The 23,469-nt window shown below is 40.6% G+C and overlaps 2 protein-coding genes across 6 annotated transcripts; one reads left to right on the forward strand and one right to left on the reverse strand.

Annotated features, from left to right (window-relative positions):
• Positions 1-5,143: 5,143 nt before the first annotated feature.
• Positions 5,144-7,108, forward strand: LOC118421924 (DNA repair protein SWI5 homolog). Its single transcript, XM_035829427.1, has 4 exons — positions 5,144-5,185; positions 5,586-5,707; positions 6,385-6,479; positions 7,044-7,108. Exons 1-4 carry the CDS (start codon positions 5,144-5,146, stop codon positions 7,106-7,108), a joined length of 324 nt encoding a protein of 107 aa, XP_035685320.1.
• Positions 7,109-7,645: 537 nt separating this feature from the next.
• LOC118420997 lies at positions 7,646-22,332 on the reverse strand. Of its 5 annotated transcripts, none has more exons than XM_035828121.1 (9): positions 21,945-22,332; positions 15,346-15,412; positions 13,324-13,457; positions 12,610-12,706; positions 11,860-11,936; positions 11,396-11,500; positions 10,965-11,061; positions 10,004-10,148; positions 7,646-9,550 (listed from the first exon to the last, which is right to left on the reverse strand). In XM_035828121.1, exons 1-9 carry the CDS (start codon positions 22,197-22,199, stop codon positions 9,292-9,294), a joined length of 1,236 nt encoding a protein of 411 aa, XP_035684014.1. In that variant the 5' UTR covers positions 22,200-22,332; the 3' UTR covers positions 7,646-9,291. The 5 variants fall into 5 exon arrangements, with proteins under 5 accessions (XP_035684014.1, XP_035684012.1, XP_035684016.1 ...); XM_035828119.1 differs by lacking the exon at positions 10,965-11,061 and adding an exon at positions 11,145-11,232 and having other exon boundaries at positions 11,387-11,500; positions 21,945-22,326; XM_035828123.1 differs by lacking the exons at positions 10,965-11,061; positions 21,945-22,332 and adding exons at positions 11,145-11,232; positions 21,519-21,878 and having other exon boundaries at positions 11,387-11,500.
• Between the last annotated feature and the right edge of the window lie 1,137 nt (positions 22,333-23,469).

Here is a 23,469-nt window from a genome sequence, read left to right on the forward strand (position 1 = left end):
CTTCAAAAGGTGCAGCCAGCACTGGGCTGTTGCATATTCATGTGCCACCGGGAGGGTCAGTCTATTATTCAGGAAGGGGTGTGTAGGTGTGTTTATTGGTGGTAATCCCTTAGTTTGTGTTGCCTGCCAACCAAGGTCATCATTTTTTAATTGCTCAATAATTATGGAAGTAGCATTGAGTAACTTGAAGAAAGGACATTTTTACAAACAAATGTCCTTAGTTGAAGCCTCTTTTTGTTTTTTTGCCAGATTAAAGAAGAGACTAGATGCAAAATGAAAGTTTGAAAATCCTGGTTGTGTGGAATTAGTTCTTTGATTGCAAGTCTTTTGATTATGGTGGGTATATGTTACAAGACTTGTGTGCTATTGTTTTAAGGTGAAGTATTTCAAATTTCCTCTTTTTTTGTCTTGTCCAATTCATGATCTTTTCATTATTTACTGCCTCAACTGTCAAGTAATTTTACCCTTCTTCATATGAAAAGTAGATTGGGGAAAGCTATGTTGCACTTTCTTATTAGTTCAACAGTTTGTCTCCGTCTCCAGTTGTAATACCTGCCCACCCCTGTGTTTCCCTGGTCTGGCCCAGCCAACTAGAGCCCAGCCCATGGCACCTTGCCAGCTAGTTCAGTCTTATTTACATCCAAATCACAATGTCCTCTCAAGCATGTTTATTCATGATTTATTCATACATAAACATATACTGTAACATATACATACATACATACATGGACATACTAAAACGATGTTGCAGCCTGTTATACCTTGCTGTAAAACTGTAAAAAATCTAAAATATATACAACATAACATACTTATTACAATAATCGATGCACACCAAGGCTAACATTAGCAGTAATCAACATTTCCATGCAGTGTAATGTGACATTATAAACAGGCTATAAATCAGTATTTAAGAGTGTGGACAAGTATGGAATAGCACTGTTTTTGTACCTATCCCATTATGTAATGTGGGGAAGTAAATCACCTGGTTTGAATTCATAACAGGATCGATCAGCGACGCAGTTTCCTGGGTGTGTTCACACCAGTAATTATTATATTGAAATCCCCATGAGTTCACATTTGTTTTCGTTTAGGTAGAATTTGCTGCCGAAAAAGTATTTTCTTCTATTCAACAATAATGATGATACACATGTAATAGTAACTTTATTGCAAGTTCATGCCCGAAGGCTAATTGCAAACAAAGTAAAGCTGTCCTACTAGGAAGTTTGCGGATTACGAACTAGAACTAGAAGTGGCATACATAATTGTATACTTAACAAAGAAAGAAGATGAGATTGATAGATGAATTAAGAGAAATATTACATCTATTCTAAATCTACTTCTTCTAATAAGCTAGTTTGGGTTTGATGGGTTTGACTTCTTTTCCATATGCAGTGGGAGATGAATTGCCCAACATTTCAACATTTGATAAAGGGGTTGGACGACTTAAGCTAGAAGATTGATTTTTGTTGGTTGGTAAGGTGTGAAAAGCTTATAAGAAGATTTTGCAGATTTCAGGGAAAAAATTTGCTTCTTTCGGAATTGTTTTGAATCAACATTTGACAAATACCCAAGGCTGCACAGTAACAAAAGTCGAGGAAGATACAACTTCCTCCTCACAAACTTTTACCTAAACCAAAAGAATGAAGACTTGTATATATGCACTTGTGTGAACCCACCTTAGAAAGACACATTCAAAAACATTTTTGTGCCAGTTGACTTACCTTTACCTTCACTGTCTGTTGATCATCTTAATGGTTCTACCTGCCTCATTTATCCAAACCTACAATAACAAAAATTCATAAATTATTAATCAAGTTTTTACTCCATCGGTGTAAACAACACTAATGCTCTAGATGCAATTAGAAAGAGAAGTAGTAGTTTTACCATGATGTCAGTTTGTCTGTAGCAAACTCAAATATTATAAGAAAGTGATCTGAAAAATGATTTAAAATTTTGCCAATCATTCTTTTTTGGTTATGATATAAGTTTGTGCCAATTTCTGGAAACATGCAGAAATGTTTTTCATTGCATTTTTCTCATTCATTTTTATCCTCCTCCCCTCTACACAATGTTCTTTTAAGTCAATCTCTAAAAATCAACCAATTCCCTTTTAGTTTTTTTCTTTCTTTTCTTTCTTTCTTTTATTTGCACATAACAACATGCCTTAAAAACAAATGTATATACAGAATTGAAGTACATGGGGGGTGGGGGGTGGTGGTCGAAACTGGGTTGTGTTTCAATCAATAAGGCGACTAGTCATGACAGTTTGGTTCTTTTGTGTTCTGCGAATTTGAAACCCAACAATAACTCTTTATCACGTTAGTATGATTGTAATGTTTTCAAAGTGCTTCTTTCATGTCCGTTGAACTACAAAGGTTAGAGAGATAAGAGCTTAACAATGTAGATCACGTCACCACCTCTGGACAAAGCACTAGTTTTCAGACCAGTGGTTTCTCAAGGTAAGAAACTGGTCTAACAACATCTTCACTAGTTTGGGTTGTAACAATTGACGCACACTGTGACGTCATATATGCTAAAGCTTTTAGATTTTTCGCAAGGTAAGAAACTAGTCCAACAACATCCTCACTGGTTTGGGTTGTAACGATTGACGCACGCTGTGATGTCATATATGACTCACTCTAAATCCACTGGTGGCAAGAAAGTATCCGCAGGTGGAAACAGTACAACTGGCCGATGTTTTTTTTTAGCGTAGTGGGAATGGCATAGTTAGTAGCGAAACGACCAATCAGGAGATTGGTATGGAAGGGGGGTCTCGGCCCCTCCACGGTGAGATTTTGACAATGTAGAATTAAAAGATGGCAATCTGTTAACATCACATGTAAATTGAAGGATTTTGTTGTCAGTTTTGATTGGCCTATCATCATTTTTGATGTTCAGACATTGTTGAACAAGCAAATGATAGCAAAGCACCACTACACTAGTTAAAGATTAGCGTAGTGGCCCTTATTTTAGCGTAGTGGTCACAAATTTTAGCATAGTGGGCCACTACGCTAAAATGCACTAGCTTGAATCCTGCTTAATATTGTGCTTGGAGATACTAGTAACTGCAGAGTAGTTAAAATTTGCTGGCCTTGGATGTATTTCATGGGTATACGCCTACGGCTGGAATTATTAATTAAGGCCATACCAATTTAATTTGTTAGGTCTCACGTTTAAAAAAAAATATGGAGCAACTGGATAGGAAAAAAAATAGCAAAAAGTCTGGGCTTAAGATATTAAAGGACTGATACAAAACATAAAGAATGATAAGTAATTTTTTCAGCTTTAAAAAATAAAACACTTCCACTGCACAGTAGCTACACCTGTTTGTTGAAAATCATCAAAAGTGTACTTAATATGTCCTTCATGAATGAAACATGTTGCTGCAGCTATGATAAGTAATTAAGTGTACCCACATTGTAAGTTTTATACGGGCTCTTGGGCAATTCACTAATACTGGAAAATTGTTTAATGGCCTCATTGCATACTCAAAGTAAAATGGGTGAAAATCTGCTGAATAGAACATGTGGTGAAGCTTTTTTTTTAATTTTTTTTGAAAAATAGGAGCAGGCAATTCACAGAACAGTTAATTAATTATTAATAAATGTGGTCTAAGCTGTTGAATTTGACGGTTTGGAAACATCAGCAAAAATAGTCCTTTATAAATGTGTTGTTGGATGTCCATCGCTCTGCGATGATGACTTCAATGGCTTCAGTGGCATCTCATATGCGATCGCAGCCCGAATTCTGAGGCACATGTGTATACATGTGCAAATGTATACATATTGTAAAGGCACTCGGGCAATTCGTTATACTGGAAAATTGTTTAATGGCCTCATGATAATTTCATGGTGAAAACTGCTGAATGGAAATCATAAGTTTTTTTTTTTCATTTTCAAAAAAATAGGAATTTGTGACTATGAGAAACAATTAATCAAATTGATGTGGCCTAAGCTACAGACTTTGATGGTTTGGAAACGTTTGCAAAAATAGTCCTTTATAAACATTGATGTCATGAATAAATGATGATATACTGAATAATATATATGTTTTGATTTCGAATGCATAGGATGTGAATAATTTATCACATGATGTGAATAATTTATCGTCGGCTTTCCCATTAGAAGTTAACCCAGACATGCAGTATTAGATACCTGGGCAAATATTGGTGACTGTTAAAATGCAGGAACCCCAAAGCCCAAGATTTGGTACCTAAAGAAATGTAGGGACAGGTACAGGTACAGATACAGGTCCAGACCTCTACCTGTACCTTTGCAAGTTTGATCAATTATCTGTAAGTTTAGCCAACTGTCTTCTTTAGTGAGAAATTGTCATCTTTGTAATACTATGAAGATTTTGATATATGAACCTCAAACAATGTTTTCTTAATTTTCAACTACAAGATTATTATAGTTAGTCTCAAAAAGTGGTGTTCATTACTGATTTAGTTTCGTTTAGGTACAGCAAGGCTCCTTGGGTACAGGTACAGGTACACAGAGTACATTTAGAGTATTTTTGTTCACATTCTGAGTTTATCTGCAATTTTGTAGTTCTGAATCTATTTCCATCAACTTGTTGGGCAATGATGTTTTCTGTCCCAACTCCTGTCCTTTCTACATTGGCTCCCAATGAATTCTATACCTATACATGTACCTCTTCTAAATGCCTTCTGGATTGCCCCTATGTTTTTTGTGATACCCCCAACACTTTCTGGACCATCCCCTATCGGTTATGAGTTTCCCATATTAGTAAGTTCGCAATCAGCAAATGCATCACAGTCCTTTTCTATATCATCCCACTTAATCCAAGTCATTTGTTCACATTATTAGTATCCACTGCACATTTGAATTTATAGTTTGGTCCCATTTATGTTGCATTTCAAGGTGCATGCAAAAGACCATGATAGCCAGGCACCCCACAATGTACCAGTAGCAACTTGCAGGCAGTAACTGCTTTGTAAAAGCTAAAATCCTACAGTTTTACTACAGTTTGCTGGCCTAACAGATTAAGGCCTATTAAAATGATTGAACAACCATCTGTTAAAACTCTAGCGGACAAAAGCAGACGTCATCATAATCTCAATTTACAACAAGGTATCATCACACTCTAATACAACAACTACAGGTACGTTATAAACTATTAAATGGTTGTTTTTGTTGGCTATTTGAAAACTTTACCCCCAAAGGTCAGTAAAGCATTTTGTTTGACTTGTCTGTGTATGTGTATGTGTGTTTGTGTGTGTGTGTGCACCTGTGTATGTGCATGTGCCTGTGGTATCTATTGGTCTGTGTGTGAGAGTTTGTATGTCCTTGTGTGCGAGAGTGTATATGTGTGTGTGTTTCTGCAGTTCCCCATATATACAGCACAACATTTCCATAGTGACACAAATGAAACATATTTTGTCTGAGTTACTGGAGGGATCCCAAAGCAGCAGAGATAGGGGGTGAAGCCTGCCATCTCCAGTGTTCTCATCAGGATTTTTTCACAGCAAAGGGGCCCCTATGCTGAAAAGTCCTTGCGAGAACACTGATCTCTCAGCTTTGCCTTGAATTTGTTGTTCAAGTTTCTGGTTCCTCCTTACCCAGGTGAGGTCTCCGGCCCCCGCCCCCAGTACGAGTAAGGACCCGGCATTGGTAGCTGCTGAAGTGGAGGCTCTGAGAAAAAAAGAGGCAGAACTGAAGGAGCAAATAGCACAGCTTGAGCAAGAGTAGGTTTCATAGTAGCTTATCTGTTTTGGTAGTACAATGGTAAAAAATTTTAAACGACTACTGTACTGCAATGTCGCCTTCTCCATCACTATTGATCCTGAAGAAGGTGACAGTGGTCGTTGAAAATTTGATCCGTGTATGCCTTTGTGTCAGAGGAAAGTTTAGCAAAAATTTGTACCAAGAGTAGGTTTTCATTTTTTCTGGCAATGTACTGTAGATACTTTCGCTAAGAAGGTTATGTTTTGGGTTGTAAGCTTTAGGGTTGTGGCATTGTCATGTGGTGAATTTATCATAACTTTAGAAGCTGTGGATGAATGGATTATGATAATAAAAAGATAAAGTTTGAGGCATTCTATTGGCTTTCCTTGGAACTGCAGTGGACCCAGGGCATAGGGGACAAACTATTTCTCAAAGTTCAGATGTAAATAGTGTTTGGATTCTCTTGACATCAAAATGATTTCAAAAGGTGCCCATCATGTAGACATTGGGAAAGGTAGCCTCTGTATTGTCGGGACAGAAATAAAAATTCTTCTTCTAACTTCATTACATAAAATTTATGAAAATGTATTTTGCTACACTCAGTCAGACGGTGAGACAGAAAAAAAGGGATGGCCCAGCTCCACATACTATTCATTCATGGTAGGCCTAAATGATGAATATCAAACCCTTTTTGCAGAGGTTACGATGTGGAGGACCTGCCTGAGTGTATCCAGGTGCTGCACAGGTACAATGAGATGAAGGATGTGGGACAGATGCTGCTGGGGAGACTAGGTTGGTACTTTAAGGCCCTCTTTCCACTAGATGGCGATCACAATGCGCTCTCACTTCGACCTAAATAAGATATATGTGTTGATTTCATACTGGGTATATCAAAAAGCATGTAAAAGTGTGAACAAAACACAACAAAGTGTTGTAAAAAGGTTTGTTTCTTTTCTATACAGTTCGTTGAGCAATCTGTTAAATTTTAGGTCGCAGAGAGAGTGTGGCGAGAGTGCCGTCCTAGTGGAAAGGGGGTATAAGTAAATTTCCTACTTTCGTTTTCTTGTATTATATTATCATTTTATTTGAATGAAATCATCTTTCCCACTGCCCCCTCCTCAATTTTTAGAATGACAATTTTTTTCAAATGTAGCATCAATGCTTTGTAGACTTAGGTTTCTTTTGAAAAGGGAAGAAGGTGCAGTTTTAGATGCTCTTCTTTCCAAGGGGTGAAGCTGCAGTTTGTATGTATGTCTCAAGGGGTCTCTTTTAAGTAATCAGTTGTAGGGAAGTACTGAATAGCACTGTCTATCATTGCATAATCTTTCTTCTTGTTTCTACCTCCTGTTTTAATAGCTACCTTGGAAGGAGTGACCACAAGAGAGATGTACCATGAATTTGATCTGGAGCTAGAGGACTGAAGAAGTGCAACTCATCACATGTAGATTTCTAGAAACTTTGCTTTCTGCAGCATGGCACTTTCATTTTTAATTATCTCTCAAGTCCAACAGACTCACAAAATTGGACATTATCATATGGTTACATAATGTCAATGCAACAGCATTGGCATGTTACTGTTTTAGTTCTTTTTGAAAGTCCATGCTCCTGGAGATATGTTACAGGATACGTTAGCTTGTGATAACTGCGCATGTATAGCCTAGAGGTTAAATTTACTACTTGTCCAGGGATTCAATAGTTTTAATTTCTGCCCGCTGCCATGCATTCAGTCAGTTTCAATTCAGTTCAATTCAGTTTGTCCTTGAGGTGCCACTAATTATGTCTCTACAGGCATCTCTGTCTAGCATGGCGGCTCTATCTAGCATGGCGGCTAGCCAATGTTATCACAATTAAGTATTGCTGAAGGGGACATTGCAAGCCATCTTTAGCTTGTAAAACGTTCCTAGCTAGTGAGTTGTGTATACACGTATAGACACAAAGTAAAAAGCAGAGGCAACAACTGACATTTTGTTGATTTTATTGATTGTGTTTGATACTATACATAATATGGTGCATTGTTTTTTATGAATATACAAGTGAGTATAGGAAATATGACAGAAGAGATACATGAAATCAAGATACAGACACCTCAAGATAATGTATCTGGAAAGATAACTTCACAGTAAGAAAAAAAGCTGAACAACAGAAATATACGCCTCTATGTACAGCATATCAATATGTAAATAAAACTTTGCTGTAGTTCACCCCAAAAGTAGTACAATATTTCTTGAAGTCATGATTTTGCAACAATTTCCACAATTATTACAAATCTCAATATCTGCATAGAAATAATGTCAGCTCACAAATATAGCTGACAATTGTACTTAGTATATTTACAGTGATTTGACTTAATTAACCTTGAAGAATTAGGTTTAGATTATTCTTATCTGTATGATAAAACTCATAAAGAACCCTGTAGTTGTGTTAATCAATGATGATTTTGGTAATCTTATTTCATACAATGTCCACATTACTGATAACCTCCTATTGGTATTACATGAAGATTCTTTTCCCTGGATTTTGGATTATTGTAGAAACAGGGAACAGAATTTGTGTGGCCTAATCCTATAGTGTTGGAAAATGGCATTATATACAAAGGCTTGAGTCAGGTAGGCATGTCAGGTGCCCTAAGCTGGGCCCACCACAAGTTTGTTATGGTCTTTCCCCCTTAACACATTCTGAGTAGATGCCTTTTAGACTCAAAGTAAGCTTTCAGAATTTGGAGTCAGTGGATGGTCCTATTGTAGCATGCAATTGACGCTTTACCTTAATGACTTTATATAATAACTTCAGTCAGTGCTGGTGCATACAACTGTGCAGCAAAATAAGTTCAAACATAATTGTGTATCAATGTGCACACAGGTGCGTGTGACCTTGATTGTTTCAAAACAATCTTGTTATAAATTGTGACAAACAAACACTTAACAAACTGTAAGTAGCAGCATTGGCAGGAACATAGTCATACAAAATAAATGTTCCAAGTATTTTTTTTACAGTCAGACGTTTGCAAAGCATGCGGTCACAAGCAGAGACAAATGCAAACCAAATCAAATGTTCAAGCAGTTTTCTGGTATCTCCCATATTTCTGGTATACCATCTCTTAAGTTACAGCTCTGTCTCTGAGGTATGCATGATGAGGGATATATTCAATTCAGTTTGATGTTTGCCTCTCTGGGTATATATATTCACCTATACAGGGTGATATCTCCGTAACCTCTTTGAATTAAAAGCAGCATTTTGGTCAATGTATCCAAGAAACAGGCTCAGATAGACAAATTCAAACCATCTGCGAATATGGTCACATAGCTGTAACAGCTACGTGACCAGCTATTGTCTTCAACTGCATTGATCTACATGTACATGTATGTGACAATTCCAAATCAAAGTTGGCATTGTAAGGCCGGCCAAGACAATATATATTTCTCCTTTCATTTTCTGTCATGTGTACACAGGAGTGTATTTCAACTTCTTGGCAATGCATGATACTGCCTGCAGGGGCTTACTGAGGAGATTCTAACCCCGTATCAGAAGATTTGTATACTGACAAATGCTAGTCTGTAGAAGCAAAAGCATCATTAGAGTAGAATGAAGTATTTCTGTGCCAAGCCTACGACCACTCGGGATGGATGGTGAAGTGTCGCGGCACAAAGCCGTGAGGAGCGATGTACATGGCGCCCCTGTTCTCGACGCGGCTGTTGGCGGGGTAGACGGGCATGTGGTGCCAGGTCTGGTACTCCATCTTGTTGTGGCGCGTCTGCGGTGACAGAAGCCGCCCCACGACGTACGGGCCCAGCCGTGTGGTGCCCGCCGGCGCCGACTTGCTCAGCCCGCCCGCACCCAGCTTTATTGCAACTCCAGTTTTACCCCTGCGGGAAAGTGGAACATTCCAACATCAGTGGTAAGTAGAAAACAATAGGGTAACAGTCAACAAAATTTCATGGCAACTTGCTATTGTTAACATTTAGGATATCAATAATAACCTGAAATTGCTTGTACCATCATCATGGTACATTGTCAAGCATAATTGTGGCACAAGCATTTTTTAGGGAATATTACGTAATCTTTCCAGCCCAATTTTCTTATTTTATCCTTGAATATTTTGTACATTTTTCATGGAAAGAGACATGGATGTGTATGCCTCAGTTCTGCATGCTTTACACCAGATTTTATCCCTTTATGTCCTTAAAACAGACCAGGCTACAGAATTTTTCTAACTACAGTGTATAACAGAAGGCAATAACCCTGTGAAATGTTATGCTAATATATATTTTCATGTATAATTATTATGCTAATATTGACATGTCAGGCCAGCTCCTTACTTTGATGACTCCAGAGTCTTGAGAACTGCCTCCAGCCGGCTGCGTTTGGCGTGTCTGTCGGACGGATCCGTCGCCATGCCCGCCGGCCCTCCCATCAGCCTCTGCCCTGCCAGCGACTTGAAGAACTCCATTGCCACTAACTTCTCTGGAGGTGAACAAGAAGGACATGTAAGTATTGGTCACTGTGCAAACTTTTAGTGTAGAATTATAACATGAGCAGCAACCTACTCTTGCCTCCATGAACTCGGGTAATGAAGCTGTACACTGGTACATTATGAGTACTGAGTTATCTAAATGTTAAACAATTGTATTATGTCTTCAGCTCAATTCCCCACTGTTCAACTTTGTGCCTCTAAAATCCTGACATTGTTTTTAGGGAGGCAATATGGAGAATCTCTGCCAAATTTTTCTGACAATTGAAGCTACCTACAGGAAAATAAGACAATTAGACCACAACACAAAACTTATTTCCCCAAACTGCATCAGGATTAGCCAAGAACATGCCATTTTTACACTACTCACCTCCCTCTGATGCTCCCTTCATCCATTTCTCCATGCACCGCGCTCTTGGCTCCAGGCTGGAGTGTCCTGTCCAGCACCTTACTGTTCCTGGCCTTCTCTGCCTCCTGCAGGACCCAAGCCTTTTCCACTTACCTCCCACTGATACTGTGATAACTTACCTCCCTTCATCCATTTCTCCACAGCACTCTTGGCTCCAGGCTGGAGTGTCCTGTCCAGCACCTTACTGTTCCTGGCCTTCTCTGCCTCCTGCAGGACCCAAGCCTTTTCCACTTACCTCCCACTGATACTGTGATAACTTACCTCCCTTCATCCATTTCTCCACAGCACTCTTGGCTCCAGGCTGGAGTGTCCTGTCCAGCACCTTACTGTTCCTCACTCAGGCCTCCTGCAGGACCCAAGCCTTTTCCACTAACCTCCCACTGATACTGTGATAACTTACCTCCCTCTGATGCTCCCTTCATCCACTTCTCCACAGCACTCTTGGCTCCAGGCTGGAGTGTCCTGTCCAGGACCTTACTGTTCCTGGCCTTCTCTGCCTCCTGCAGAACCCAAGCCTTTTCCACTAACCCCCCACTGATACTGTGATAACTTACCTCCCACTGATACTGTGATAACTCACCTCCCTCTGATGCTCCCTTCATCCACTTCTCCACAGCACTCTTGGCTCCAGGCTGGAGTGTCCTGTCCAGGACCTTACTGTTCCTGGCCTTCTCAGCTTCCTGCAGAACCCAAGCCTTTTCCACTAACCTCCCACTGATACTGTGATAACTTACCTCCCTCTGATGCCCCCTTCATCCATTTCTCCACAGCACTCTTGGCTCCAGGCTGGAGTGTCCTGTCCAGAACCTTACTGTTCCTGGCCTTCTCCGCCTCCTGCAGGACCCTCTCCACCACAAGCTTATCCTCCTCCGTAGCCTTCTCCAGCCAGCGCTTAGCCGCAGACCGTGTTCTGGGGTTCAGGGTGTCGGCGATGGACTGGGGGAACAGCAGGGGAGAATTAAGGTCATGTGGTAAGACCTTCTCAAAGAGCACAAAATTAATTCTTTTTCATCGGAGGTACAGTCACAAATCTCACAATAGGATGTCAAATACTGGGGATTTAAGTTTGCATTACGGAGAAAATGGATTGTACATAATTTTGTGGTTGAACAAGACCAAAAGAAGGCAGAAGGCATTAGAATCGTTTTCGTGGTAGTTTTAAGTTTTTGGTGATGTCAGGTCACTGCAAAACCGTAAACATTAAACCAATGTGAACAATTCAACCTTTCAGTATTAATTATCAGTAGAAAACAAAAGGTCATCAATACTTGTTTTATTTTTTCCATAAAACTTACCTGAATTGGAGGCTTGTATTTCTTCTCTTTCTTCTTGATAATCAGCTGTGGCTTGGTTCCACCCTCAATCTTAGGCACTGTGGAACAGATAAACATTGGTGATTTTACAATTCACAACATTCAGATTCAAAGTTACAGAATAGTGCTGAAGTTTTAAATAGCCTTGTAGCAATTTTAATGATCATATTCATTTTTTAAAGGGTTTGCTAGAGAAATGTTGGTCAATACAAGATTCAAATAACTAGCCTCCATAGCAGGCTCTCTGGGGCCTTTTTTCGGCTCATGATACACTTTTGCTAGCCATTTCTTTTTGTACTGGGTCCCTGATTGCTGAGGGGCCAATGGATCAGCAACGGCCAGCAATCAGCGACCCAGTACAAAAAGAAATGGCAGGCAAAAGTGTATTTTGAGCCCAAAGAGCCCGCTACGGAGGCTACAAATAACCACGATGTTACGATTCATGATTATTGTCAAGGCCAACAATTTGCTTGATGATGTCAATGATAGAGTTTTTTAGAAGGCTCAGTGTGAAAATGGTTAAGTGTTACTTACAGGTACTTTCCCATGCCTTTTCTTTCTTGGAAGGGTAGGTTCCGGTTTTATTTATTTCAATATATTGCTAAAGAAATGTTGGTCAGTAGATGCAAATGACCTGGATGTTACAATTCATGATTGTCATCAGGGCCAACTATTAGAGTTACTTAAAGACTCTGAATGTGAAAAGGTGTTAACTACTACATTTGTACTTACAGGTACTTTCCCATGCCTTTTCTTTCTTGGGAGGGGGGTAGGTTTTACTGAGGTAGTGCGCCGACTCTGCCTGCCTCTCAAAGGCCTCGGACTGGAGCTGGGGGAACAAAAATATGACATGTTCAAGTTGTGCACATTTGAGAAGTAAAGACCTGCAAAAGTACTTCTGCTTGGTATTGCAGAATAAAAGTTCAACAGTTGATTTGTTTGCTGCTGTTGGCAATGTTCTATTCATTACGGTGGCATGTTGGTGCAAAAATGTACATGTTCAAGTTGTGCACATTCGAGAAGTAAAGACCTACAAAGGTGTTTCTAAATACAGAACTGTAACTCGTATTTCTAAAAGAGCTAAAATAGGTAAAACTATATACATTGAATTGTCCTTTGACATCAAATTCTAAGGTATGATTTTGAATTTGGTCACATGTTTTTAAAAGCTCATTTCATTCTGCAGTAAAGAGCAAAATAGCATTGCTCATGTCAGTGCTGTCTCCAGCTTTTCTGTCACGCTCATTGTTTGGAAGCCCATTTTCAATTTCAAAAGTGTCATTTTTTTAAAGCCGTCACTCACTCACTCACGGTCCATAACCACAGTGGTCGTAGGGGCTCCACGACATCCCAACAAGCAAATTTCCGTCCCAGGACTAAGGGACGGGTCCTGGAGACAGCCCTGGCTCAATAATGTTTAACTTTAAGAATCAATTCAGGACTCACATTCATCTTGTGGTTGATGGGAGGACTGAAGTGTGTGGTGTCGGTACGTTCGTGCTGTTTCTTCTGGACAAACTTGACAGGACTCTTCTTCTGTACCTTTGCAACCTCGCTGAGGACATCGTTTTCTACTGGTTCTGGAAACAAAAAATAAGATTAGACAATTGTCAGACAAAGTTCAATACTGGTAGTATGTGTAACGGTGTGCTACTGAAATTGTTGACTCAGGCTTTGTTCAATGGAAGCAAATTGCTGTAAGCCAACCCAGCTGTCAACTTTTCAAACCTCCGTAGCTGGGGGTAGCAGTTTGAAGAATTTCTAAGACATCTGTCAGGAGCTTTGTGAGGAAACCTTGATTAAATGGAAAGAGCTTTCTTTGTAGGCTTTTCAAGAAAGCTTTTGAGAACAGTATTTACTGTAGCACTACTAAATCAAGTGCTGCTATGAAGACAGAAGCTGGGGGCAGCAGTGCCATTTTTAAGGAGAGTTTTCTAAGGCATTTGTCAGTCAGATTTGTAATACAATGCTTTGATTGAATGATTCATAGGCTTTTCAAACTTTCTAGAAAGGTGGCTCCGCTTTTTTTGAGTTGCGCTGCTATAAAGACAAAAGCAAGCAGCTGGTTCAAGTATCAAAAGTGACGACTGCCATATCACTGCAGCGGTCCTATAAAAGAACTGTCGTGCGGCAGTCTTAAGAAGAGTTTTCTAATACATCTGTCAAGATCTTTGTGAGGAAACCTTGATTAAATGGAAAGAGCTTTCTCTGTAGGCTTTTCAATAAAGCTTCAAGAACAGAAGTTGCACTCCTTATTCTGTGAGTTGCGCTGCTGTAAAGACAAAAGCGAGCAGCTGGTTTAAGTATCAAATGGGACTCTGCCATATCACTGCAGCGGTCCTATAAAAGAACTGTCATTTAAACATTGAGGTGAATCCGGTCAGCACACGTGCATGCTGTAAAATGATTCCCCATTGTTGACACTTGTAAGGGACACTACAATTCCCTGTTTACACGTCTGAACCCTCGTTAAAGGATCACTGAAAAATTACCCTTCGATGTTGATGCTGTCTACAAACCGGTCAGAGCTCCTATGGATGTTACCCGGGCGAGGTCAAGACTTGTTTATTTCAGGTTATCCAAGCTAAAAGGGGACTGAATCTGAAACCTTCAGCTTCTTAAAGTTTATAGCAAAACAGTTTGCCCCACTTTTTCAAGGAAAAAAAACATTTAATGCATGAATTTTGCAGAGAAGGCAATGAAAGTCAAGAACTCTTAAAGCAGTAAAAGTTTATTGGCGTCCAAACTGAATTTAGATAAATTTCAAAGCTACTTTTGTGCGGAAACTTTTTGCAGCTCTGTCCTGAAGTGGTACGGTCCACAGCGTCCCTAATATGGTAACCAGTCTTACTGCAAATGGCCCCGAAAGTCTTTGTGGGTAGGATTAGCGAAGACTGGCTGTGAAAATATACCAACAGGTCAACAGTGCACCGGACAAAGAGGATAATCTACAGGATTGGGGAATGGATCGTTGTTGCCGCGTTAGAACACTACAGTTGCTACGTTGGGCTCAAATGTAGGCGGGAGGAACTCGGCAAAGAGTCGGCAACAAGTATTAAAAGGGAAAGTTTGTTGCCTCAACAACTTTCAGAAACGAAGACACCGCTCTGACCCTGACTACAGAGAGGAGCTCCTATGAAGGTGAAGGCAAATATAAAAGAGAGCACATTGTTCGTCTGGTGTCCACTTTCCCAAGTCTGCATCTGGAGTGCCATATGGCTCCAAAGTGGTGTCGACAACCTTACAGCTTATTCAGGGGGATGTTTTTAAGAGCCACTATGTAAAATAGCCAGTATACTCGGTATGCAAGTGTTCATTACTGCAAGTGCATTTACATGCATTAGTAGAGTCTGGGAACCTCTTTTGAATGTCATTCTGCTTTGAACTCTGCAACTTAGACCCTCTAAAAGCATGGTTCTTGCAAAATCTATTTAACTTAAAAGCGTGGGAATGTTTTTGAGAACTTACTTTGTCCATTGACTGCGTTGTAGTCTGCTGTGACCAGTCTTGTCGGCACCTTCCAGCTCATGAACATCTGCAGAAAAACAGAAAACACAAAAGTAGATAAATATTGATGCAAACCAAGTAAACACCATTTCACAACAGTTTAAAAAGACAATGCAGAAGTTTCACCACCACATGGGAATTGTATCTGAGAAAATCTTTACAGGAATGTCTCTGGATGGGTCATAGTGGAGTCCGTAGGGATAGTACAGCTTGTAGTTCTTCGCTGCATCTTTCCCCTTTAGGTTAGGTTTCCTTGCTAGCGGCGGTGCCATGTCTCTACACACAGTAGGGACATTACTGCGCAATAAACGTCAGGGAAAGTAGAGTTTCATTCCACCACAGCGGCGCGGCGCCGGTCGCTAGGCTGGTCCCGCCCTGTGTGATTGGGTGGCGCTCGCTCGCGGTGGCTAAATATTTACAGTATCAGACACTTCAAATTACCTTCCTTTGTGTGGCCAGCCTATAGGGACGGTCCGCACAAAACCTTTTATTTGCACAGCTTTGGGAACTTAATGGAGCTTTTATATGGGCGTCTTATCTTGGGAACTGCTTGGCATTGCGGAATAAAAGTTTGTTGGTTTGTTTGCCGCCGTCGGCAAATGTTCTATTCAACACGGTGGCATGTTGGTGACTAAGTATGCTTGTAAGTTGTAGTTGCAAGCAGGAGTGACAAAACAGTTGAAATTTATTGCCGCAGGTGTTTTTCACGGTGACATTTCTTAAGGCATGTTGTGACATTGAGGGGCAGTGGAACGTGAGGTCTCTAGCAGTGCTTAACACTTCCTGTGTGCGCAGGTCTCAATAGGGGAAATGAACGGGAACGTTTGCAAAGTTGCCTTTTCAAGGCGTGAAAATCCTCTTGTTGCCTTCTTAGCATTCATTTGACAGTTCCGGAATTCCATAGTGACTTACTGGGAATGATTTAGAGTCCTGTTTTTATTGGCTAAGTCGCAAGAATAACTTTGTTTTTAATCCCCTGAGCAAAGAAATCAAATGGGTTGGTATAATAGCAGTCAAAAGAGGTGGGTGGTAACGAGGACCCCTATCAGATGAGCCCAGAACTGCACCTTCAACAACCACCTGTTACTGGTTGCTAAGGAAGATACCAATCACTGCCAACAGGGGGAGGTGACAGGGAACGGACAGGATGTCTAGTTGAAATTGTGAACAAACTCAAATTCTTTTTCCCCATACTTGCGATTAGCAATGACATTGACATACAGTAGGGTTGTGTTTTGCCCCTTTCTTCATAGCCTGATGTTGTGAAACAGAAATAAACTCTCAAAAGAAAAATCTGAACATATTCTAATGACCTCTTAACATAACGCAATTCCCTGAAGGTTTGAACCCATACATCATACTGCTACCAAGAACAGGCTAACTTAACAAAAGTCAAGTCCGTTTCTTTTGTTTATAAAGGCCAGTAATGGAACACTTTATTAAAGACCAACACAGGTGTATCAGTGTCCACATTCTGTTGTCCTAAAAATAACACAGAAACTGGAGCCAGGACGTGTGGCTGTTTCTTTATAAGATTAAACCCCACACATTCTTTGACTTTGTTTGGATCCATTTCTTGTTAGCTATTCTTCCTGTGGTCCTACATTGTTTGCAGACCTTTATTGGATTTTCGCTTTTTCCCAAGTGTTTTTCTTTTATCGTAATTGGCATGGGGTGAAATATTGTCCCCAAACTTATTGTGCTCTATGGAACAATTATCTGATACGCATATGACCTGTACTTCTCAATTACTTTATTTTCTAACAGTGATTGACCTAAAAACACCTGATATGACATATGTAGGAAACCAACTAACTAGAAAGCAATACCGCAGTCACAAGTTGGCTTTGAATGTTTCAAGATGTAGGCAAAAGCAAGGTAAAAATCTGAGGTGAAAAATATTCCTTTGAGAAAAGTTTCAGCAACAGGCAGTTTTGCAATGTGATTTTCTGCAACATCAATAGTGGGGCAAAAATGTGCAATAAATTATAAAGGTCTTCATTCATTCAATATTTCCTACAGCTCCATGACAATTATGGCATGTCTCTCTACTCAATTGCCTCCATTTGTATAATATGTCAAAAGGAGCAATATCTCATTCCTTTTAACAAACAAGTCAAATCCATGGCCACACAAACATGTCATTTGTTAAGTCTAGACTAACATGCAGCCACATATGTGTGTGATATATTGGCTAATACATCTGAGGGAGAAGACAGTTGTTAGGGGAGTCCCTGGAATGAAAAGCCCTTGCAGAATAGTCTTAGTTTACCGGGGAAATAAGCTGGGTTGAGCTGGTATGGGGGAAAATAGGAGATACCATACTGGGCTGGCATTATAGACCACACCTATGTGATTTGTTTCTTCTTAGATTAAATAAAAATGCTGAATGGAAGATAAACATGAAAACAGAGTCTGAACTAAGTCGTTTCTCACATTTTTAGTTTTCCTCTCTTTTCTTTGTTCTAATCATACTTTTGCGTTATTTTTTACTGCAATTTTTTTACTGCAAAATGTCCAACAGCCAAGAAAGTGAATTGATATGGCCATACACTTACATACCCAAAACCTAGGACACCTGTCTGTGTTATGTCAACAAGCAAACTCTCAGATCAGTCCTGTCGATAGTCTTGTCACTGATGTTGATGTTTTGACTATATCTTTAATGAGTTGGTTGGTTGGTTGGTACTTGGGATGTGTGGCTCTAGCTTGTAGTGTCTAGTGTCTTGCACTGTTCAGAAAAATACAGTGTTTTCCCGCTTAGTTACCCAACAAGTCTGGATTACCGCTACAGCAATGCTCAGGAATAAGAGAATACACTTAGGAACACACAGCTTATGTAAGAATTGTGCAGCAGATCTCTGATTGAATGGGGATTTATACATGGATTAGATAGATTTGGATGTAGGTTTTCAGTCTAGTCAATGATTTCAGCTCTACATGTTTGTTACATCAACTAACAACCAACAGGTTTATGTTCTCACCAAACCCTTGGCCATTATTAACTGTATTAATATTTCTCATTTGGTTATAACTAGTTGGGTAGCCCTGGCTGTATTTCTCACTAAACAGCCGAATATATCAAATCAAATCAAAATCTCCTTTGTAAGATCAGTGTTTCCATATTTGAAATTATTGAATCAAAATGTCACTTCTAATACACAGGTGGCTGTGCTGTAGGTCAGTAAGGTTGATCATCAAATCTTTTACATTTTAAATCTGAATAAAGAAGTGAAAAAATGTCATTACTGACAGTTGTTATGCTAATGCTAATTGCATGGAGACCCTCCCTCCCAAACCTTTGTGAGGATAATTTCCTTAATAGCTTCTTTGTGTCTTCTCCAGAAGGATGACATCATAGATGTGAAGATAATGTTATGGTCGGTTATTCTTATTAAAGTGTATTATGATGGTAAATGCTGCATTAAAAATTTTCTATGAAATTTCTGAACAAGTAAAATTTCCAGGGGATGAGTCACTTTTAAGAACTGATATGCAGCATCTGTTCAAGTGTACATGTACAACATATATTGTGGCCTACTAGTGCATTGTTTCTACGGTAGTTATACAGTATAATTAAGATACCAGAAAACACTTACTGGAGTCTACAATGTCAAAGATTTGAAACCTGAAGCTCTTTTGATGTGTTGCAAATACAGATGAGTGATGGAGGTCCCATGTTTGGGGAGAGCCATACCTTGAGCACGATAAAGAACCCATCACACTTATCGAAAAGAGCAGGGGCCCTTCCCGGTGTGAATGATTCAAAACCTACAGTCCCAAGGCCACATCCAGGGCAATTACTGTCGTATTGAGGTCACCTGAGTGGCGCTGAATGGAAGCTCACTCCAGACCTTTGCGATTTAACAACAGCAACAACAAACCTAGTGTCCTGCCCCTGCAATTTAGAAATTGGTACCTCCTCCTTTCTATGTTTGACTGGAGATGTGAAATTCATCTTCCTAGTGACATGAGACAGGTGAAGATCCCCCAGCAGGGGAGGGAGCTGCTTCACTGACTAACCTCTGCCCGGAGGCATTCCTACATTCTTTGGCCATACCGAGTCGGTTACTTGATTCTCAGGAACAGTTTAATCCATAAGCAAGTGAAAACTACTCTCTACGGTCTACCAGACTGACAATGCTGGCCATTATAGAGAGAAAAATTTGGCAGGGGAGTTTTGCTACCAGTAGAGTTGGTTAGCCAGAGTTAAACATGAATCTAAGCATGGACTGACTACCCTGGCCAATTTTCCAATTTTTTTGGCCAAATTCTACCATCCCCACACAACCATAGGAGGGCCTGGTGTAGGCTAAGGAAAAACCAGGCAAGAGAACAAGAAATGACGCTAGGAAGGAATTGTTGATCGTCCAGTTCAGAGTCTTCTCACCCTGACAACTTTAGACCAATAGCCTCTTTATGAATAGCCTGAGTATCATCCTCCGTAGGTTAGGAAGCGAAACCACGGTTAGCAAGTGAAAGTCGTGAGCCAGCGGTTACTACGGAGGATGATACTCAGGCTACTTTATGAACACTCCCCATATTGTTCTATCCTCTGACATTTTCTTTATTTCTTGGAAGCTTGGTTCTGGTCTTCTGGTTATCTCTGTGATTCGGTCTAGCCATTCAGATCCAAGGCAAGGGGCATTAAATCAAATTGGCCTTCCTTTATGCCTGATGTCCTATGGCTATGCTGTGAGTCACTTAGTAGCTTTGGCTAATCTCCAAGCAGATCCTTCGGTAGCATAAGATAGTATCAAAAGCTGTCAAAGGAGTGTAGCAGGCCTCTAGGAACAAGTAGGAGTGTTTATTGGCAACCAAAGCTCATTGGATCTGCTTGGAGATTAGCTTTGGCAACTACTAGTAGTACAACCACTCTACATTTCTCCTGACCATATTTTGTCTGGTTCTCTAAGTAATGGAGGGTAAGTCTCCCCAGCTGATGTCAACAATTTGACACTTATTTTCCCAACTACTAGTAGAAAATATAGATTTTATTTGATCAGAGATGGACATGGAAAGGATCAGATGCCAGTTTGTTGAAGTTAAATATAATGCCAGTGTAAATCAGTAACGAAAACTACTCCAAAGCCATAATGGTCTTGCAAAACAAGCCATGATTCTTGAGTGGTCTGCGTGATCACTAACCCTTTGTTCCGTACAACCCTTCAAACCAAAGACGTCAAAACTTTCGTAAGTGCTTACCATGGGGCAAAGATTGCATACCGCCCGAAACACTTGGCAAAGAAAGTGCTGTTTTCTGACGAAATAACGCCTGAAACAAAATGCCGAGTCATATGTTTGTTGAAGGGAGGGGTTGGAACGATGTTTGATTATCAGGCTCATACCTGTATGGCTCAGGTACAGCGTGTATCAAAGACTCCATTCACGCCAATGAGCTGTCGAGAACGGCAAATTTATGGACATCATTGTACTTTTGCTGAGTAAATGTCACGGCTAATTCCCACATTTGTGTACCCAAATCCTGACACTGTCCTGGCACGGTCAGAATGTTATTTGATCAAGCAATCGCGATATTTGCGTAGTCAAGCCGAAGTTTTCTCTCACAACCGTCCGATAATACATAAAAATTCTCCACATCGTCACGTAAAATAACCCCCACCACGCCTTCATTTGTCACCAGACCGCGTCCTCGCCAACATTTCTTAACTTCACATTCCTAAGGCAACAAAGATTGACCCATTTTTTCTTTGTCAGTTTTCTCCCTTTCCAGGTCATGCCGAAAATATTGATGACAATCTATCCCTTAAAATGTCATCCATGCGTCCTTTAATTAGAAAATGGAGATAATTGATCTCAAAGACCTAAATAAAGGACTGCTGCCGCCATCTTGTATTCGCTTACAGTCGGTGTTTTCCGACAGGTGTTTGCCGCCATGGATATCCACCTGTTTTACCTCAAAACTTCCAACGTTTCACGCGTAAACACGGCCCAACCGCCGGCTCCTGTAGTTTGAGCGAAACCTCTTGGTTTTTCGACACTCGGCCGGACAATGTTAGAAGTTTGCAAAACAACTTGAGAAACCCAAGAAGACGTGGTCAACATGACTAACACACATACCAGTTCCACCACTTCTAGTCAAGCTTGAAAATAAGACACTTTTTCAACCCTACCTGTGCCGACCTGGTTTTCCGTGGATATTCCATCTTTCCTGAAGTTTTTAGAACTCAAATTTCTTACAGAAGACCCACGTAACTAGGTAGAACTTTTCGTACACAAAAAAAGTGGTCTGCAGTCGGTCAGGACGCCATGTCGGTAACCAAGGATCGTTTACCCGCAGGGGTGTTGGTATAAAGTGACCCGCGACAAGCGCGATGGCATTGTGTCGTGCAAAGTACACCGCACGCCAAACACAAAGACTCCGCAAACTCATACAGTAAATACACTGACCCACTAAACGGAGTGGATTATTGCCTCGAGTTCAATTACTCCTGTGGACACAAGGGAAATCGAATCTCAATTTGATTTCCTTCCGTTGTTTGCGCTTCCCTCGTACTTGTCGTTAGAATTATCGGCGATTATGATAGAGTATATTTTACCTGAGAGGGGTGGGGGTTGTTCCGTCTTGTCGGCGATATCGGGCGGACGGCAGCCCGGGAACTCCGAGCAGTGCTGCCTGTTGCCGCCGACCAGCCGCGAATTTCTCGGCGTATCGTGCTAGTGTCTGCCACTGACGACTCATCATCTGAATATTTCTCACTCGGAGGCGGAAAAACTCCTTTGGAGTCCATCTGCAGAGCCTTGATCAACTTGGAGGCGAAGTTTCCCGGCGGTAGGTCTACCTTCAGAGCCATGGTGCCGGTGTGAGGACTCCCCGAGCTACATCTATGTCAACCAAAGTTTGTCTCAATGAAGTTCTGTTTGCCCTGCTTGACAGCTCTTGGCGCACCCGTCTGTCTACCTTTATGATGAATAACACACGTGGGTCAATTGTTCGCGTCCTTAGCAACCATTCTGACGACGGGGCGAGTGTCTTTGCTCTGATTGGCTGGCCGCCGCCCCGTTTCGCGGTCGGACGACCCCACACAAAAACACGGGCACGATCGCGTTTCCAATTTACGCTAACGTAAACGTCTGAGATCACGACCCTCAGCGGAATAAAAAACTGGATACAAGGCGTGAAGAAATACGAGGTTAGGAAAACAAACCCTGGTGTCCGATACTGGGGTGGCTGTTGATGGTTTTAAAAACGCCCGCGCGAAAGCAATTAGGACTGAATGTTGTGACAATATGAAATCAAAAGATTTGATACACAAAACCAACTCTTTGCAAGGTGACGAAGGTTTAGTGATAGGTACTACATGTAGTAGCATAGACTTCGATTTGGGTAATTGTTCTATCATTTTGTGCTTCACAAACATGTACTTTTTATAGCTTAATTTTTAGAATTTTATTACGTTATCTTTCTTTTGGTGGAAAATTTGAAAAAAATCGGCTCGTATGATCGTATGAAAACATATTTCTTGATACTTGAAAAATAGTTGTTTTTTCTTTGCCTGTGTTGTAGTCAACAGACACCAAAGGATAAATAGAAAAGTGCTCAAAATCGCTTGTCCCTTTGGCCTGAAGGGAACACTTTGTGTGGTGTTTGTTGACAAAAATTGAAAAGCATACATTGTGCAAGCCAACTTCGTTAAAAACGTAGTTGCACCAGATCAACTTGGTCGAGTGTTGGTGTGGACCAACTCACTGAGTTTTATGATACAGTATGTCAATACATTTACTAGCCTTCACCGGGCCTTCCTACGGGGGTACGGGGATCATAGAATTCGGCAATCAATCAATCAGCCGCGGGCATCAGGGGAGATGCATATATATATAGCGGCTGTAGACATGTCCCTCCAAGATAGAATTCGGCAAGAAAAAAAAAATGGGAAAACCGTCCAGGGGAGTCAGTCGACGTTTAGATTCATGTTTTCTCTCGGCAGCCGACCAACTCCTCTGGTAGCAAAACTCTCCTGTCAAATTATAGGCTATAATAGCCAGCGTAGTCAGTCTATGTCAATGCGGGGACAAGGAACCAGATGATTGGAATTTTGAGAAGGCAGTCTAGAAAAGTTGACG

Source organism: Branchiostoma floridae, chromosome 8 (assembly GCF_000003815.2).
Source record: "Branchiostoma floridae strain S238N-H82 chromosome 8, Bfl_VNyyK, whole genome shotgun sequence".
Taxonomy (NCBI): domain Eukaryota; kingdom Metazoa; phylum Chordata; class Leptocardii; order Amphioxiformes; family Branchiostomatidae; genus Branchiostoma; species Branchiostoma floridae.